This window comes from Anser cygnoides, chromosome 8, assembly GCF_040182565.1.
Source record: "Anser cygnoides isolate HZ-2024a breed goose chromosome 8, Taihu_goose_T2T_genome, whole genome shotgun sequence".
Classification (NCBI taxonomy): domain Eukaryota; kingdom Metazoa; phylum Chordata; class Aves; order Anseriformes; family Anatidae; genus Anser; species Anser cygnoides.
The window spans coordinates 11,574,624-11,592,813 of record NC_089880.1 but is presented as its reverse complement, the minus strand read 5'-3'; the positions used below and the strand labels follow the sequence as shown (position 1 = coordinate 11,592,813).

Here is an 18,190-nt window from a genome sequence, read left to right as displayed (position 1 = left end):
GCACATCCAGAGCTTACCCGAAAATTATGGCTTCGTCGCTGTGGTGGGGCTCGCTGCCTGCTTGGTGCAGCAGGTCTGTGGGGTGGTTAATCCTGACACAGGGAGAACAACTCTCGAGGTCTGAATTCTAAGAACCCACAAAATGTACTGGGGGGGTACACGCCTGCCTTTTGGGGGCAGGAAGAACGGTTTCGGTTCTATCACTTTTTACACCCCCGGAGCCCTCCGAGCCGCGGGGGGGCGCCCGGGGCCGGGGCCGGGCCTGCCGGGGGGGGCGGTGCGGGGCTCGGGGGGGGGGGCTCCCCCCATTTCTCCGCCACCGCCGAGCGGGGCCGCGGATCTGCCCCGAGCCCGGCTGCCGGCCCATGGTGCCGCGGCCCCTGCTGCAGCCCCTCGTGCCCCGGCTCCGCCGCCTGCTGCCCGGCCTCGCCATGAGCAGCGCCACCGGCTCCTTCTCCCTGCAGCAGCCCCTCAACTACCGGGGGGGAGCCCGGCTGCAGCCCGCCGACGGTGGGCAGGTGGAGGAGGTGTACGAGCCGGCCACAGGTGGGGACACGCGTGGGGACACGGCTCTGCTGGGGGCTGGCCGTCCCGGGGGGCGGCCCCGACCCCCACGTCCCCCCAGCCCCTGCAGCCTGGGACTGGCTGTGACCGTCCGCCGAAGCAGCCGGGGTCTGGCTCAAATGATTTCCAAATCAATTGGTTTTTCCTCGCCCGGGTTTCGGCAGGCCCCATGCAAGGTGGCGAGGGGCTAACGGAGCCGAAGAACGCACAGCGGGGTGCTGGTGGCGGAAGCTCAAGGGGGGAGAGCGAAGAGATTTGTGATGCTGGGAGCTAATTAGTAACTGGGACATGGGTGTGGGAGAAGGGTCTTAATGCAAGCCCTTTAAACCACAACACCTCTTCAAGAAACCAGTCACAAATAAGTGGGTTTTGTTTGGAACCATTACGTTCGTAGCCTGGTGCGGGTGGTGGGACTGAGATCTTTGCCGCAAGATAAATCGTATTTTCTGTGCCCTTTCTCTGACACGAACATCTCCTTTGTTTCCATTTTAAATGTGCCCAGGCCGAGTGATAGCCAAGCTGCTGTGCTCCGGGGAGAAGGAGGTGGACCTGGCCGTGCAGAGCGCGAAGGCTGCCTTTAAAGTATGGAGCCAAATGTCGGGCATGGAGCGGTGCCGGGTGCTGCTGGAGGCCGCCAGAATTATTCGGGTATGTCGGGGGGCTCGCGTCACGTTTTGTCTGCCAGCATTTTCGTGGATTAAGGCGGCTGCTGGGGGCTGCGGTTCCAGCGGCACCTCCAGAGCTCGGGGAGGTAAAACCCCACCTTTGACCAGCAGAGACAGTTGGTTGCCTTGGGCAGGGCACCCAGTCTTATCAGTCTTAGTTCAAGGCCGGTGTGTGCTACAGCACCTTTTCTGCTTAATTCTGGCAGGAGACACAAAGCTGAAGCAATCCAGTCAGGACCCTGCAAGGCATGCGATTTACAAGCTGAAGCTGCGTAGCTGACACATTCTTGAACTTTAGGATTTCGGACCCTGTTGTCACGTGGCAGAAGCATACGTTGTTTTAGCAATAAGAAAATGTAGGAGTGCTTTTTTTTTTTCCCTTAGCAGATAATACGCGTGGGGAGAGGATACAGATATGCTAGCTTTGTCACAAACTTGTTTGTGAGATAACACGTTCTTGGACCTCAAAGTAAGATGTGAGATAACACGTTCTTGGACTTCAAAGTTAATCCCCGTTGAGGCACAGGTCTGTAAGAAACCGGACCTCGCCCCAGCGTGTACATGCGATGAGAATACTGTTTTCTCTTTCTGCCAGACTTCTGCAGCAGGGTAATATTTCTGCCTGGGAGATGGTCTGTTAAAGGATGCTTCCCAACTCTGCTGCTTTGCCCGTCTTTTGCTAAGTCCTCTGGGTCGGTTTTGGTCTTGCTGTTTGCTGTCTCCCCACCTTAGTCCTGTGAATTCCAGTCACTGTTTACCAGCTGGCTTTTCAGCTCAGGTTTGCTCATCTTTCAGATAAACACGGCTGTTAAGCAAGACCAGACTAGCAGTGAACCCCAGCAGCTCTCTGTTTGGCATTCTCTTGTGGTCGGTTGCCTCTGGCGAATTGATAAATGACAGTTGGGAATGTATCTTAGATAAAATGATTACTCGAGGCAGAGCCTGGCTTGGAGGTTGCATGCTTGGGATGCAGCTAGCTCCTTGTGGCTTCTCTGATGCGCTGTCGTTGTGCTGCGCTCCTCACAGGAACAGAGAGACGAAATTGCCACCTTGGAAACCATCAACAATGGGAAATCCATCTTTGAAGCCAGAGCGGACATTGACGTATCCTGGCAGTGCCTGGAGTATTACGCAGGGCTGGCAGGATCTCTAGCTGGTGAGAACTTTATGGGAGTTGGCTCTTTATTCTCTGTCCTGCCTCTTGTCTTCTCTGCTAACTTCCATGATACAAGACCATTTTTGGTGCCGATTCCTCTAAGAGAAGGACTGCTCCTTTTTCTGAAGGTCTTGGGAGAATTTTCAGAGCTGTCTGCCTAATGCTGCCATGCTCTGTGAGCTTGTCGGGGTAAAAGCCGTGTGTGTCTGTTCCCAGTCTAAGTGGGATCTGGGCCCTGAGCCTCTGATTAAACAGGAAGGGGCTTTGTTCTTCTCTTATTTCTGTCTGTCTGTCTTCCCTGCAGGTGAACACATCCAGCTTCCTGGGGGATCCTTTGGGTACACTCGCAGAGAGCCCCTGGGTGTGTGCGCTGGGATCGGAGCCTGGAATTACCCTTTCCAGATTGCCTGCTGGAAGGCTGCCCCGGCCCTGGCTTGCGGTATGGAGACTCTGTGCCCATGCAGGCTTCCCTCTGAAGCCTTGTGGTCCTGCGGGGGAGAGTGAGATTTGGGGGACAGAGAACTGACTAGGGCCGCCTCGAAGGAGGCGTTGAAGGACTAGCAGAGCCTTCAGGCAGGAAGGGAAAGGAAATGGAAGGGGGAACCTGGCAGGTGCTAAGAGGGCAGGGGACACATCAGGAGAAAGACTGATTGTGTGGCTTTGTACCAGAGGAGGAAGGTCTCTGGAAATGTTTGCAGTGCAGGACCAGTATCCTCATCTCCCCGGCCCTTCCCAGCATGAAGGTGCAGTTTTCCCCATTCATTGATTGCAGAGCGTTTAGACAAAACTATTTCCTTCTCTCCTGGGGATCTTTTGGTTCTGCAGAGACAAATTCGTTGTGTAGGGTGGGTTTTTTTTGTGTTTTTTTTTTTTTTTTGTCCCCTGATGCAGTTTGGGTGTTAACCCCACCTTGCCTCTGTCCGGGTTCCCTTAGGCAACGCGATGGTCTTCAAGCCCTCTCCCTTCACTCCCATTTCGGTGGTGAGGCTGGCAGAGATCTTCACTCAGGCCGGTATGCCCAAGGGGCTCTTCAACGTGGTGCAGGGCGGGGTGGCCACAGGCCAGTTCCTCTGTCACCACCCCGATGTGGCCAAAATCTCTTTCACTGGCAGCGTGCCGACTGGCGTCAAGGTAAAGGCACCGTCACACTGGGGGACACACGGGGGTTGTAGTGCCAGCCTTCCTGGTGCAACGGGGGGGTCGAAGCCTCCTTCAGCCTTTGTGCACGAGGCTTGCAAGGATGGGGTGTGAGGTGGCATTCCTGCGTCCGAGCAAGGAGCTTGCACCTACAGCATTATGCTGGGGTCCCAGTTAGGGTACTGGGCACGAGCTCGAGCACCCGGTCCTTTTGGAGGAGCCCTTTGGGCTGAACACGTGCAGACGACCGTGGTGGCAGTGAAGGCTCTGAGCTGCTAAAAGTGGGCGTCTCTGTGGGGAGGTGGGTCTGTAAACCAGCTGGGGAGACGTGTGAATGTTTCTGGCGGTAATAGCTCAGTTTAACTGCATGCAGCCTGCCATTTTAAGAAGTAGGCTAGTTTTTGTGAATTTCCCACACTTGATTTAGTCAAAACAAATTAAACACCCCTAAAAAGATCTAAAAAATAAGTTTTGATTTGAAAGGTGGGAGATATTGCCCCTTGAGCACTCCTACATGAATGTACCTGTGGGGTGCAGCGACAAAGGTGCAGTTGTGGTTGTCCTGTGGGCTTGCTCTGAGCTTGAGACTTCCTGCAGATGCCTCCTCAGAGTTTCGTTTTTACCTTTAACAAAAAAAGAACCTAAACCCTTTGAGAATGTCTGCAGTCTGAACTAAACAACTCGAAGGAACCCAGCTTGCCCTTTGTGTGCGCTGGCTGCTTCTGTTGTTGGTGAAGACCCCTGCAGTAGCTCTCCCCTTGGGTGTCTCTTACCTCCCTCCATCCGCCGTATTGCCCGTGTGTCACTTGTCTCTTGTGTCCTTGCTTCTGCCAGATCATGGAGATGGCAGCTAAAGGGATCAAACCCGTCACCTTGGAGCTGGGAGGCAAATCCCCCCTTATCATCTTTTCGGACTGCGCCCTGGAGAACGCCGTGAACGGAGCCCTCATGGCCAACTTCCTCACGCAGGGCGAGGTGTGTGGCCGAGGGGCACCGGTTTGGGAACGGGGCGGCAGAGGCAGCCAGAGGGCCACCGAGATAGCCAGCCTGGGGCCTTGTGTTGGAAGGGGTGCCCTGAAGCTCCCATCTCGCCACCCATCTCCTCCTTTCCCAGGAGCGGGGCCTCTCTAGCACCCGGTACCCGGCTCCGAGCAGCCCCCCTGTGCCCTGGGCTCCGGTTTGGAGCACAGGTGTCAGAAGAGACCGTGCTGGATGCCTCTGGTTCCGGCCCAGCACTCCGAGCCACAGCTCCCCGGGGCTCTGTCAGTCCCAAATTTGAGATTTCCACGTGTGCTGCAGGTTTTGTGTAATCCTGTTGGCAAACTGCCTTACATGGGTCATCTCTGGGAACTGAACGGTCAGCTCCTCATCTCCTGCTGGTGACCCGGTGCGTTTTGGCCACCTGGTGGCATCAGTTCTGCTGCGCCCAGAGCGGATTGTTCAGTGCAGGCGAGAACAGCAGGACTGCCTGTCTGCTCTCCGCTGCCCCCAGGGTCAAGCTGGCTGGTTTAGCATCCGTGGGGGGGCTCTTCAGAGAACCCCTGTAGCGGGGCCCTTGCAGGGAAGGCTCGCGAAGTGCGGCGTGTCTTGTTGTGAGCAGCCCGTTCTGTGTCCCAGGTGTGCTGCAACGGCACGCGGGTGTTTGTGGAGCGGAAGATACTGGATACCTTCACAAAGGAGGTGGTGAAACGCACCCAGAAGATCAAAGTTGGAGACCCGCTTCTGGAAGACACCCGGATGGGGGCCCTCATCAACCGGCCCCACCTGGATCGTGTCCAGAACTTTATCAAGCAGGCGAAGGAGCAGGTGAGATCGTGATGCTGCCTTGAGACTGCCCTGAAATGTCTTTGTTTTTTTGTTAGACAAGCAGACCAATAGCTGCTTTCTTACTCCCTGCCTTTGTAGTTAAGCTCTTTACTTGCAGTGGCTGAATTACACAGCAGGTGTCTTGGGCCAACAGAATAAAAGTGATTCATGTGCACTTCTCTGAATCAGCACGCAAGGTGACTTTGCTTCCCACATCCTGATGCTGCCACGTTTTAGAGGTTATGAGATACCCAGCATTAGTGAGTAAAATAGGAGAATCCGCAGGAGGAGGATCAAAGACCAGATTTACAGGCTGCTGGAACCAAGCTCTCTAAGAGCAGTGAGACCTACACAGCCTCTTCTCCTGCTTTACTGTCAAGTCTGGAGATGTTTTAAATGTCAGCGCTGGGTGTATGGCTGGCCGTTTTGGGGAAGGGCTGGAAAAGGGGAGGTGCGAGTGAAAGGCAGGAGGGGTAGATGAGGATTTGGAAACAGGAAGAGGGATGTGGAAGGCGATACAGGGGAGGAGAGGGGAGATCTCCCGACTGCAAAGCAGGGTGTCTGAGGGGGGAGGTGTTCCTTGCTAGGTGCAGTGTTAAAGGACTGATGGACTCACTAATGAGGGAGTCGACACCGTGTGGAGATGTGGAAGTTAACGTGATGCCAGATGAGGATCTGCTCCTGGTTTTGATTTTTTTTTTTGAGGGCCCAGGCGTGGTTTGTCTGACAGGGCAGCACAGCAGCAGGGATGATTGGCCCAGAGCTGCTGCAGCTGGGCAGGGTGCCCCCGTACGTGCCTGCCCACCTTCTGCTTGGCTCTTTTTCAGGGTGCCCAGGTGCTGTGCGGTGGGGACCTTTACGTACCAGATGACCCGAAGCTGAAGAATGGCTTCTACATGCGCCCCTGTGTGCTAGGTATGTCCTCCCTATCCGTGGCGCGGGCATCTCCTGCGTGGGTGTCGCCGAGTTTCTTCTAGAGAGAGCTGTGTTCGGCGTCACCCATCTCTGCGTGTGCCCCCGGTGGGTGTACTGGAGGTAGCTGAGGTGCCCGAGTGAATGGTATGCAGAGAAATCTCCGTGCTTGCAGGGAACTGCACCGATGACATGACGTGTGTGAAGGAAGAGATCTTCGGGCCTGTCATGTCCATTCTGCCGTTTGACACCGAGGAGGAGGTTGTGGAGAGAGCCAACAACACCAAGTTTGGCCTGGCAGGTGGCGTCTTCACCAGGTACAGCTGGGCAGTGCGGCGCTCTGGGGAGGAGAAGGGAAATACTGCAGCAACCTGGTGCTCCTCTTGTGGAGTCTGGGCATGGGCACGGATATCCTCTTCTGGGAAAGCTGCAGCAAGGGAATGCCAGAAGGGAACTTTGTGAACGACCGTGCATCTCCTCCCAGCTCTCCTGAAGGGTTAGGTGGGCCCAGCCGTCCTTCAGACTCCTTCCAGCCTGCGCTTGGCCTGCTGCCTGCCTTCTGCATCTCCAGGAGGTGTTCGCCAGGAGCCTGCCATGCTGCTGAAAGCGTGCAAAGACGGCTTTTGGCTGCTTGCCGTAGTCTGCTCTGCTGGCGTCCTTGTCCTGCCCTCTCAAATCAAGTGCTGTTCTGAGTGTCCTTGGGGATAAGTGCTGTATCCTCTGAGCAAGCAAGGGCCGAGAAGGGCAGGACAGGCCCCAAAAAGCACCGCGACCTGCCGGGGGCCTTTCTGTAGCGGGATGTCAGCTGGCACGGGAGGAGAGGATGGAAGGGAGGCTCCAGCTGAGTTGCCCTTTTCCTGCAGGGACATCCAGAAGGCTCACAGGGTCGTGGCTGCTCTTAATGCCGGGATGTGCTTCATTAACAACTACAACGTCAGCCCCGTGGAGCTGCCCTTCGGAGGATACAAGGCGTCAGGTGAGCAGTGCTTGGCCGTCCCTGGGCTTGGCTCTGCTGCGCCCAGGGGTGGGGATGCGCCTGTGTCTGCGGTGGCAGACGTGAGCGGCCTCTGCTGTGTCGCTGAGTGGATACCTCGCTGGGAGATGAAAGGGAAGTTGGAGAAAAGGGGTTGTGGGTTTGGAAAGAGAAAGGAGGGAGATAAACTTTTATACATATAGCCTTCCTTCAGCTGAGCTCATCCGGTTACTGCTCGGGGCTTGCTCAGAAGCCCTGCTGTGAGGTAACGCTGCAGCTGCACCGAGTGTGTGGCTCGTGTTCGCCCTGGTCCGGCCCCGTGCTGGTCACAGGGGGCACGGACGACGCACGATCGATGCCTGGCGCTGCCTGGAGCTGTGCTCTCACTGCTGCCTCGTCCTTGCAGGATTTGGCAGAGAGAACGGACGGGCGGCCATCGAGTACTACTCGCAGCTGAAGACGGTCTGCGTGGAGATGGGTGATGTGGAGTCCGTGTTTTAGTGGCTCTGGGGCCGTCTGAAGGGCGCTGTCAGCTCAGAATCGTGAATCATTTACCCAGCAATAAAGTGCTCTGAGATTGTAAGTGCCTGGGGGTGGGGCAGAGCGAGGGCAGCATTTAGCACCTGCTCCTGTGAGGGGAAACGTGCACACGGGGCTCGGTCTGTGGGCCTCAGCTGCCCTGGCTGGTGGGAGCAGGGAACCTCGGACCAGGAGGGACCAACCTGGCTTTCAGCAGCCGGCACCTGCAGCTTCTTCGATGTTAGCAGGGGCTTGGCCGTGGCAGAGGCTCAACCCAGGCTGCTTCCCCCCAGTGTATCTTGAACCCTGCTCTCTTTCACCTTCAGTCAAGTTCGGTCTCACCTTAACAAGTACGAGTCTACTCAGTGCACCTAAAAGCTCTGGGGCACATTGCTGTGCTGTAGCTCTACAGACTGTCTTTTCTCTGGCTATATAAAAGCCTTAAGAGTAGCCTTTAGTTTTTCCTTCTAGCCCACTTGTGAACCCAAGTCCTGTTTTTTTGTCTGTGCCTCACCTCTGGGCTGGGACAGGATACGGTGGGGGTGGAGAGCTGATGCTGCCTGTGACAAGCATGGTGCTGCAGATCCTCTCCTCGCACAGAACAGAGGATAACCAGAGTGGTAGCAAGCTCTGACATAGAACAGCTTTTGCCTAAGACAGGCAGACATCTATTCAATTTCTTTCCTATAGGCCTACGGCTCTTTATAAACACGATGAAATAGAAAATTTAAATGTTTACCTAATCTTCTTTTTTAAGTAATCAAATAAATATTAACTCTGGAACATCTTATTGGAGAGTGACATGAATCAAGGAGTCCAGAAATACAGTCTGATAGAGCTGGGCTGTTGCTGTATGGGTTAACCAAATGGGTTGCAAGATTGCTTTTCACTCACCAAAGCCATAAAAGCTGGAACATCCCTGCCCGACAGGCAGATTTCTGTAGTCCTATAAAATCAGCCGTTCTGGCTTTCTGCAGAACTTAAGACAGCCCTCTGTAACTTCAAAATAAAAATACAGAACTGACAACTTCATTTTATTGAATGAGGAGAAAAACAGCCAACAGGCAATGCAATGTTGTATGAGAAAACAGAACAAGAATCCCTTTGGGTTCCCAGGCAGCCACCGCGATGGCCAGTTAGTCCTGGCAGATCCAGCCAAGGTGCTGGAAAGCTGAATACACGCCTGTGCCCACCAGTCCAATGAGTGCAGCGGAACCGATGGCCCCTCTCCTTCGATTTTTCGGCTCTGGAAAAAGACAGATTTTATCAGTTCAGGAGCAGTACCCGGCTCTCTCCCCCAGGCCACTCCCAGTTCTGCCGCACACAACCTTGACTTGCTGCAAGTATGTTTAGCTTTGGCTGACCTTGTCCTCACCTTTAGAAAGGAAAGCTGGGAAACTGCTGTGAGTGTGACAGACCCGAGCCAATAAAAGTGCACAGTCAGGTGCCCGGAGTGATCCCCCCAGCGTGGTGTGCTGCAACTAGTGTGGGAAGCAGCAGATGAAACTGAAGAGGGAGCAGGAACTAGAGACTAATCTCAAGGCGTACCCTGAGTTTGTGCTATTATTAGGGTAGAGCTCTTTCTATTGTCAGGGAAAGCACAATGCAGCGTGCAGTCTGTGCACCTGCATCCTCTGCTCCGCACCCTGGCTGGAGGGAAGCTTTATGCTGCCTCCTGACAGGAGCTGGCGAGAAGAGTCTGGAGCCCCTCTAGGAGGCTTCAGTTTCCAAGCACCTGCTGTGCCGCAGGATGACCTACCTCCTGTGTAGTAGCCGTAGGCATAGAGGATTCGCCCAACGATCCAGGCAACGCCGAGCCCTGTGGCAATCCGCTAGGAGGAAAGGAGAAACATTAAAGGTTTTGGAGGCTTGTTGCTTGCACCTGCTCAGCGTTACAGCAGCCCTGCTTCAAGACGTGACCACAAACTACAGTGGGGGTCCTGACCCAGCTGGGAGAACTGGGAATCAGCCTGGGAGAAGGGTGTGAGTGGTGTGGGGAGCTTGGGTGAGTTTCGGATTGGGTCCCTTTCACGGCACCTCTGGGGTGTCTGTGATGTGCTGCAGGGCCTTGCGAGCCCCCCTCCACAGGCACAAGCAGGTGTACAGGTTTCCCTGCTGTGGATTCCTGCCTTGCCACTTAATTTAGAGCTTGCTGCAGTGTGGCTTCAGTTTGTCAGATCCGCCTATGCCACTTCCTTCCCTCTCCGAAAAGGAATGTTCAGGATGGACCTGATTTGTCAGGTGGTGGTGGTAAAGAAAAAGCTCCTGGTTTAGTCTCTCCCAGATGAACTGCCGCCTCAAGAGCTGTCTACCTCTTTCATTTAAAAATAATACAGGCTTTTTTTGCATCCTTCACACACCTCCTTTGGTGGTGAAGGTGGGTGGGAAGATCACAGTGTTCCCCAGCTATTTTTGTCAAACTCTTCTTGAAAATGTGCTTAAAAAGGAAGTGAAAGGGTCCCCGTCCTGTACAAAACCAGCTGCTGAGTGGCCCTACTGTAAGCCCAGCAGGACCCTGCAGGTGTGGGAGAATCAAGCAGGGCTGGAGGGACCCTCCCCAGCTGTGGGGCTGGAGGCTGCGAATGCTGCGGTTTGTCTAACAAACCACGCTCTGGGGAAGGAAAGGGGCCTAGTGGCTGCAGTATCGGCAATGATTTATGAAATACGTGTGGTTCCCCTGCACAAGAGCTTGTACCACTGCATTTTCAGAAGGGGCACAGCTGTGCAGTGGGATGTGGCTGGGGAAGGAGCCTGGCTGCCTCCGGAGGGGCGGGCCTGGCCTCCTGCCTGCTCTGAGTCAGGGATTAAGGGCAGAGTTCAGTCACGGAGCCCTGCGTGCTAGTCACTTACCGGATGGTAGATGCCACCAGTGGCTAAGAAGAAGAGGAAGGAGGGATAAACTTCCAGTCTGAAAATGAGAGGGGGGGTTACGTTTGTTCAAATAGCTCGTAGAGAGAACATGTAGACATGCAGAGAGTTGCAAGCGTCCCTTGGCAAGGTCCCTGGTGGGCCTGACTGCTGGGAGTCTCCGTGCCCAGGAGGGCTGCTCAGTGCTGTGGCCAGGGATGGAGGCACAAGCGAGCTGCAGCACACGCAGGCCTTCAGGGACTTCATCCCTGCCTGTGCCCCTGTCCGGCCGCCCACCTGTTCTTTCCACTCTGTGCCCAAGCTGCTGCTGAATGCTGCCTACCACCAGCTGACCCAGGAGGAGCTGTTCCCCCCGGCCCCCCTCCGACGTGCTCTGGCCCACGTTAGCCGGGTGGACCCTGCCCACGAGGAGCCGAGGGCAGTACGACATCCGCACGCGGTACTCACGTGTTCTGGTGCGCACGCTGGATGCAGTTGAATATACGGCCATGCTCAGGATCTGTGCTGTACATGGTGGGGTACTGTCAAAGAAACCCAAGAGCAGAACGTGAGCAATGCAGCCCGGCCTCCTCCAGCAGCAAGCTGCAGGCCCTCCAGCACCTCTCCCCGGGGAGCCCTGTGCCGTGCTGCTGCCTCTAAGACTGACTTGCTTCAAGTCAGAGCCTCGCTCCCTGCCCCGCGGCCACAGCTACTTTGATGAAACTGCTGCTTGCTCCCGAATGCTTTTGTTCCACTGGGATCCCTTTGCTCCCAACACTGCGTCTGCCTTCTTCACAGGGAAAAAAGGCTGTGTGGTTTCTTGCCTGTCAGTATTTCCGGGCTCGAAGCCTTCTGCTTTCAGCCGTCTCGGCTCAGTGCCAAGTGCCCGATCTGCCAAACCCTGATTTCTGCTGTGCGTCTGCTCCAGTTTGGAGAGCCGAAATGTCGGCTCCATCCCTTCTGCATCCACATGGCGGGGTAGGAAGTGCCAGCGGGGCACCCAGAAATAAACAAGGTGTCGCCGAGCTTATCTGTAGCGCTACAGCCTGGGAAAACAAGACCTCTGCGCCCTGCTGGGCCGGGGAGGGGACGAAGGAGGGGTGCTGGAGTGGGCAGGCTGCAGCTCCCTGCAGACAGGCTGAGGTGTCCCTGCTGCCAGGTCCCGCGTGCTGCCTGGTTTAGGAAGAGCAGCCAGGGGACCCAGCAGCACCAGGGGCCTGACGGTGACCCAAACCAGCGCCCAGACACGCTCCTAATGCTTCTGAGGCTGCTGTTTGAGCCCGTATGAGGGGCTGAAGCACGAGGCAGTGCCAGGCTCTGGCTGTGAGCACGCTGCACCTGCTGCAACTCAGACACACGCAGCGCGTGTGGCAGCAAGCCGCTGGCACCAAGGGAGCAGCCCGCTGCCTCAGACGGGGATCGCTCAGCAAGGCCTGGGGCTCTCCCTCACCAGCGTCGGAGCTGCAGCCCCTTCCCGACCCCTCCGCCTGAGGAGAGGAGGGCTCACCTCCACGTTGTACTTCTTGCGGGCCTTCGCCACTTTCACGGCGAGGTGCGTGACCAGGACGAAGCTGGCGGCCCCCGTCAGGATGACGTAGCCGTACTCTTTGGAGAGAACAGCCATCTTGGTGCTGGGAGGAAAAGAGAGCCCGTTACTACTGCAGGGCGGGGTTGGGGCAGTGGCAGCTCGGTGCAGGCAGAATTGTGTGTGCGCGCACGTAAGAATTGCTGAGCATGGACCACAGTCATCCTAGCACAAGGACTGGCTGAAGGAGAGGAGAAACTCAGGGGTTTTTTACCTTTTGGTGCCTGCTGGGTGTTAAGCAGAACAAACCAAGGGCTCCCTGCTCAATTCCAGTCAAGCAAGCCTTAAAATCACGGACGTGTTGGTGTCTGGGGGACCCTAGTCTGGCCTCTGGCTCGGAGCACCCCTACAGCCAAGAGCAGACCCTCTCAGCTCCGGCTGGCCACAACCCCTGACGCTGCCGTCCTCGCTGACGCTGCTGTGTCTGCGGGGGTGCTCGGGTGTGCGGGGACAGACAGAGCGCTCTGCGGAGGACTTGTCCCCTTCCTGCACCCTGGTGCTCCTCCTGCGCGAAACCAAGGAGTGGTGGGCACCGCCCCGTACCTGCTCCCATCCCAGCCTGTGGGCAGGATGCAGGCAGGACCTGCGCCTGCGGGAATTTCTCCCCAATCAGGCTGGAGACCAGGTCAGCAAATGTAATTATGTCACCGTGCAAAGCCCTGGTTCACCTCCAGCCTGAGCAGCGCAGCCAGTTCTTGTCCCACCACCTTGAAAAGCTTGTAGCAAAACCAGGAACGGGCCAGAGTGGTGCTGCAAGGACGTTTAAAGATCTGCAACAGCTTTAACGTGAGGAACAATCAAGTAAGTCAAGACTCTTCGTCTCGGAGAGCAGACAAAGAGGAATGGTATTCAATAAAGTCTGTAAAAGCTAAAGAGGGTGGACAGAAACCGGTTGTTTGCTCCAACATCAGAACTCGGGGCCATCAAATGCAGCCAGGACAGAGATTCAAAACAAACAGAGGTGTTTTTTCACGCGATAAAACGGCCAGACGAGCGATGCTCGCTCCCAGCAGCCTCAAGGAACGGGCTCAGAGTCACAGAGCGCGGCCCCACCACCATCTGGCACCAGTCCTCTTGCACCATCCCAACCTCTGATTGTGTCCACGTGCACAGAGCCCGTGCTGTGTCATGCACCGCAGCAGAAGGCAGCGGACACCTCTCCCTCCAGCACTAAGCCAATTCCCTCTCCAAACCAAGCCTAACCGCAGCCCACTGCCGTGATGCAGCAAGGTGTTGGTGTCTCTGGCACTGTCGCACCAACACGATCTGTTGGCAGGGGGAAAAACGTCCCTCCTGGAGGAAGCAGTGCAGCCAGCCTTCCCGCTGCACCAGCACCACTCACAGGGGCTCAGCGGGGAGCAGGGGTTTTATTTCTCATTCGCAAAGGGATTTTGATCAAGACTACAGCTGGCTTTGTCCACGAGAAGTTTGGTAAAAAATTCTTAGTAAGAATGCTGAAAACTTTAACTAAGACAGGTCAGCTGCACCCACACATGATAGCAGTTAGCAGTTAGAGGTCACGCTGCAAATACAGACCCTTCCCACCGCGCAGAGCAGCTCCACGGTCGCATTTCCCCCTTCAGCTCCCAGGCTTGGTGGAGAAGCCCCATGCAGCAGCACGGACCAGGCCCCTGGCAGTGCTACGCTGTCAGTTGGAGTTTTACCTTTTATCTCAGTAGCAAAGGGCGCAGCTCAGTCGCAGCAAAGCGTTACGCCAGGTGTTATAAACCTGCTGCTGGACCTCCGCTACCGGTGCAGAACTACACAGTGCGCCTTTGCTCTAGTAATCAGGAGCCAGAGCGATTAGAAGCCAACGCTTTCGGCTGCTCCCTGGCGCTGGTGCATTTCACCAACCTTTGTCCGCAGCGCAAGGCCTCTGCTGATGAGCACCAGCGCCCCGCACCAGACTAAACCCGTACCTTCCCTGCGGCAACGCTTGCGCCTGGGCCCGCACCGCCGGGGGCCAGCGGCGCGTGATGCAGCACGGCCGGAGGGCTGCGGGAGAGCTCCCGGGGAGCGCTTTTCCCCCACGGCACCGATTCCCAGCAGGCTTGCCACAACCACCGCCGCAATCCGGACTCAGCAGGGCCGCCCAGCCTCCCCTGCAGCCCCCCGCAGCCCCCGGCCCGCACTCACCCGCACCCCGGGGCCCGGCTCAGGCGCGGTGCGGAGCAGCCCGGGGCGGGAGCGGGGCCGGGGCCGGGCTTGGCCGCGCCCCGAGGCGGGGCGAGAGCTGCGGGCTCCGTGCAGCCGGCCGGGGGCTGCGCCCTCTCCCGGCTCTGCCGCAGGCCGGAGGAGAGGTTGCGGGCTGCGTTTGGGGTCCTCTCGTGGCGGTCGTGCCTTGTTCCCTCGCAGCCGGTCGGGGTGGGGAAGGCAGCCCCTCACTGCTGTGTGTGTTCGTGTAAGCGGATACTGCGCCTGCAGCCGCCCGCGTCAGCGATCCGCGGGGTCTCGCTTACATCCCGCTCGGTTCTGGCCCGCGACACTTCGGCAGGGAGGCACAAGCCCCTTTCAGCACTGGGGCTGGGTGTAAGCGGTGTTTTACTTTAAAAAGAAACGCGGTTTTAGGGAAACGCGGGACAGAACAAATTAGCAGGTGGGTTTTTTGGTTCTGAAGGTGTGCATAAACCAGCAGAGGGACAGGGGGACCCACCCCAGCAGGACAGAGCGCGCCTTTTGCTGTTGCAGGTATACTGGAGAAGAAAGCAGGACCCCAGGCCCCTAAAAGTCCTGGGTGTAAGCTCTTTGCTCACATACCTGCCTTCCCACAGCAGCGAGCTCTCTGGGCTGGTCCCAGTCTGGCCAAAAAGGCCTCGGTGAACTCCCTGGCTGCGGCACAGCTCTGGGGCCTCTCCTGCACCTCCTAACTCCTCATGCCTGTCCCTGTGACAGGGCAGGCCGCGCGCTGACCCTGCTGTCCCGCAGTCTCACGGTAAAACAGGAGTGTAAACGCTGCTGGTCAGTGCATGGCTCTGTCCGCACCTCTCGCACCCTCACTGAATGTTCTGCCAAGGTCCCCGGTCCCAGTGGAAGAAGAAAGGCGGAGGGAGCACAGCGAGTGAAATTGGAGCACAGAGACTTTCTTCTCTGGCAGTTTTATTTCACTTCAAAAAAAAAAGTAGCATCTAAAGTGGGGCATAATACGGGAAATCATTCAGGAAGGGCCTGCCTTCAGTTCCCAGGTCAGCGTTCGGAACGCTTTGTAGGGCTGGGTCTAAGCAACTGTGTCTTCCTCCTCCTCCTCGTCCTCCTCCCCCTTCGAAGTGTGGACTTGGTAGATGACGGCACAGACGCCAGCCAGCCAGGCTGCCACGGTGCCAGCAAAGAATATGCAGAAGCCAACGAAACACAGGAAGATGTAGTCCTGCTTGTGCAGCTGGGTCAGGCAGCCGAAGTGCAGCTGTACCTCCGCTGCAGGCAACTTCAAGGCACGAAAGGCTTCTGGTGTGTAGCAGGTGATGTTGTCAGCATCTGCAGAGAGAAGAGCAACGGCACGATTCTTTTGCCTGTTTCTAAGGCATTAGTGAGCAGGAGTGCTGCTAGAAAAATGACGGAGCAGTTTGCTAAACTGGAAGATTTCTCCACACTTCATATCCTCCTCCCTCCACAGCCCAGGAAAAATCAAAGAGTCACACCTTTGCCAAACCACAGCTGCCAGAACGATTTCTGTGGTGGTGTCTCCGTAGGAAAATATCAATGGTTGGATTACGGGACTGCGACAAACTGCTGTAGCTCACTTTTATTTTAATAGAAGAGCACTTGTAGGTTGCTTCTTTTTTTTTTTTTTTTAAAATCTTAGCTTCTGAAGTGACAGGGCTAAATTGAAAGAGGCCCTTGTAGGCTAGAATAACGAGGCTTGCATGCAGGGAGTCAAGTTTGAAAACTAGAGTGGTTTGCAATTAGGCATAGTCTCACCTGCTTTGTGAGAGAGAAAGGAAACTCATTAGCGATTCAGTTCCACTGAAGTAATGACTATGTCCTGTCGCATTCTAATATAGGCTGTGATACAACAGATGCTGGCTTTTCCCTCTGAAGTCAGCAGGTTGTGGTAAAAAGCACTGTCTCCTTTTGGTGTCTGTAGAAGCACAGCGTGCCTTTGGCCACAGCCCTCTCCTTCGCCTGCAGTTTAACACCCTGCGTGCCAGCCACAGTTACGGTGACAGACGCATGCGGGTCACGTATGGAAATGGGTCAGCAGGGAGCAGTGTGATCGCAGCCCCACTGAATTCAGCAGCAAAACTCCTGCTAGCTTCCACAGCAGCACCCTGACTCTTCCTGCAGACCCTGTCCAGTGAGAGCCGAGAGCAGAAAAGGGGCTGACTGGGTTTCAACCCAGCTTTGTTTTCAGCATTGAGCAGAACTGCTGTAGCAGGACTGCAAAGAACATCTGCCTCCCAGGGATGCCGCGCAGGAACAAGGGCAGTATTCAAGGTGAATGACACTGGAGGAACTGGAGAGCCCAGGACTGGGGAGGCTGCACCGAGGAGGTGAGAACAGAGGCAGGAACAGACTGCAGACATTTCCACAGAGTGTGGAGGGGGGTTAGCTGGCCCTTAGGGACACACTGATACTGCAGCAGCAAGAGAAGATCAGATGGAGAAAAGGCAGGACATGCAGAGCAGTAGCTTTCCCACCGCAGATTTCCCCGGAGCCACATCAGGCTCCTTATTCTTGGCACCATGGCCGCTGACTTGCAGGCACAGTGACACCTCCTGAGGCTGGAGCCAGGTGTTTTAAGGCAGCAGCAGTGGCCTAGCTACTGGCTGCACTTCCCCTGCTGTCCTGAGGATATGAGCAAGTGGGACTGTGAGGGTGGAGTGCATGTAAGCCGGCTGCTCTGACCCATAGTTTGTGGAACACCGTAAGATGGGACCCACAGCTGGCATGCAGTGGCACAGCCCTGGGAGATGCAGTTTTGGGAAAGAGATCAGGGAGCCCTCTCTATTCCGCATAGGTTTGCGGGAGGAGGGAGGAGAGGGGTCCTGCTTACACAGCCCTCACCTGGGAAATGCACGTTGCTGTCTGTCATCCAGGTGATGAAGTCCAAAAAGGAACAGTTGCAGTGCCACGGGTTGTCACTGAGCCCCAGGAACCTCAGGTTGGGCAGGTCCCGGACGGTGCTGGTGTCCAGGAACGTTAAGCCAGTCCGGCTCACATCCAGGTGCCTCAGCCAGGTGTTGTTGGCAAAAGCATCCTTCTCGATCGCTACAAGGTTGGGGTTGTCCGAGATCTTCAGCACCACCAGGCTGAGGAGCTGCGAGAAGGTGCCGAAGGTGACCTGCGTGAGGTTGTTGAAGCTGAGGTCCAGGTAGACAAGCTTGGCCACACCGATGAAAGTGAAATCCAGGTCGTCCCCTAAGAGGTTCTTCTGGCAGTCCAGGTAGACCAGATCAGCCAGGAAGCTCAACTCCACCGCCGGCAGGTAGGAGACGTTGTTGGCTGCCAGAATCAGCTGCCTGGTGTCCAGCGGGATGGCTGCGGGGAACTCCTGCAACTGTCGCCCCGTGCAGTTCACCTCCAGGTACCCACAGCTGCACCCGCTCGGGCAGCGCGCGCTCCCCGCTGCCATCCCCGTCCCCAGGAGCAGCGGGAGGAGGAGGCTGAGGGGCCGCCGTCCACCTGAGGGAGACATGGCCTCCCGCCTCGCGCGCCACTCGGCCCTAGGCGGGCAGCGTTACCATCGCCGCGGAGCCGTCCCTGGGGAAGCGCTGGGACTCACCTGACTCCTTGGCACGGCGCCTGGCTGGAAGCTGAGCTCCAGGCGGGTTTTCACCTCAGCGCAGCGACGCCTCTCCAGCCACCTGGGGGGGGGGAGCGCCATTTTACCTCAGGGCAGCTCCTCCCTGAGCCGCATCCCCAGGGGAAGGGGGCCCGCCGCCCGCCACCCTCCTCACACCTTTGTCTCCTCCTCGCACCGTCCTCGTCTCCTCGCACCTTCCGAGCCTCCTCGCACCTCTCGGAACCGCTGCCCGCCCGCAGGGGGCGCCTCACCCCCGGAGCCTCTCGCGGCCGCGCCGCCCCCGGCC

General features: G+C 56.7%; 3 protein-coding genes across 4 annotated transcripts; 1 reads left to right on the top strand and 2 right to left on the bottom strand.

The window, feature by feature from the left end:
• Window positions 1-300: 300 nt before the first annotated feature.
• On the top strand, window positions 301-8,522 carry ALDH9A1 (aldehyde dehydrogenase 9 family member A1). The gene is made up of 11 exons (XM_048080212.2): window positions 301-546; window positions 1,067-1,212; window positions 2,256-2,385; window positions 2,690-2,824; window positions 3,320-3,516; window positions 4,357-4,497; window positions 5,140-5,328; window positions 6,156-6,243; window positions 6,416-6,557; window positions 7,104-7,216; window positions 7,620-8,522. The coding sequence occupies exons 1-11, from the start codon at window positions 366-368 to the stop codon at window positions 7,712-7,714; spliced, it is 1,557 nt and encodes a 518-aa protein (XP_047936169.1). The 5' UTR covers window positions 301-365; the 3' UTR covers window positions 7,715-8,522.
• Window positions 8,523-8,745: 223 nt separating this feature from the next.
• MGST3 (microsomal glutathione S-transferase 3) lies at window positions 8,746-18,078 on the bottom strand. 2 transcript variants are annotated; one of them, XM_048080228.2, is made up of 7 exons: window positions 18,061-18,078; window positions 17,884-17,965; window positions 12,087-12,210; window positions 11,048-11,121; window positions 10,583-10,640; window positions 9,492-9,564; window positions 8,746-8,978 (listed from the first exon to the last, which is right to left on the bottom strand). In XM_048080228.2, the coding sequence occupies exons 3-7, from the start codon at window positions 12,201-12,203 to the stop codon at window positions 8,869-8,871; spliced, it is 432 nt and encodes a 143-aa protein (XP_047936185.1). In that variant the 5' UTR covers window positions 12,204-12,210; window positions 17,884-17,965; window positions 18,061-18,078; the 3' UTR covers window positions 8,746-8,868. The 2 variants fall into 2 exon arrangements, with proteins under 2 accessions (XP_047936185.1, XP_047936184.1); XM_048080227.2 differs by lacking the exons at window positions 17,884-17,965; window positions 18,061-18,078 and adding an exon at window positions 14,301-14,448.
• LRRC52 (leucine rich repeat containing 52) lies at window positions 15,241-17,877 on the bottom strand. The gene is made up of 2 exons (XM_013199423.3): window positions 17,166-17,877; window positions 15,241-15,635 (listed from the first exon to the last, which is right to left on the bottom strand). Exons 1-2 carry the CDS (start codon window positions 17,794-17,796, stop codon window positions 15,379-15,381), a joined length of 888 nt encoding a protein of 295 aa, XP_013054877.3. The 5' UTR covers window positions 17,797-17,877; the 3' UTR covers window positions 15,241-15,378.
• Window positions 18,079-18,190: the final 112 nt, after the last annotated feature.

Bases quoted from the DNA above. Each gene is read 5' to 3' on its own strand.
- ALDH9A1 (XM_048080212.2), top strand. From the start codon at position 366: ATGGTGCCGCGGCCCCTGCTGCAGCCCCTCGTGCCCCGGCTCCGCCGC. The intron at 3,517-4,356 runs GTAAAGGCACCG...TGCTTCTGCCAG, and splicing joins GCGTGCCGACTGGCGTCAAG to ATCATGGAGATGGCAGCTAA. The intron at 5,329-6,155 runs GTGAGATCGTGA...GCTCTTTTTCAG, and splicing joins TCAAGCAGGCGAAGGAGCAG to GGTGCCCAGGTGCTGTGCGG.
- MGST3 (XM_048080228.2), bottom strand. From the start codon at position 12,203: ATGGCTGTTCTCTCCAAAGAGTACGGCTACGTCATCCTGACGGGGGCC. The intron at 11,122-12,086 runs GTGAGCCCTCCT...TTTCTTTGACAG, and splicing joins GCAAGAAGTACAACGTGGAG to TACCCCACCATGTACAGCAC. The intron at 8,979-9,491 runs GTAGGTCATCCT...GTCTTTTTCCAG, and splicing joins CTACGGCTACTACACAGGAG to AGCCGAAAAATCGAAGGAGA.
- LRRC52 (XM_013199423.3), bottom strand. From the start codon at position 17,796: ATGTCTCCCTCAGGTGGACGGCGGCCCCTCAGCCTCCTCCTCCCGCTG. The intron at 15,636-17,165 runs GTGAGGGCTGTG...TTCTCTCTGCAG, and splicing joins CAGCAACGTGCATTTCCCAG to ATGCTGACAACATCACCTGC.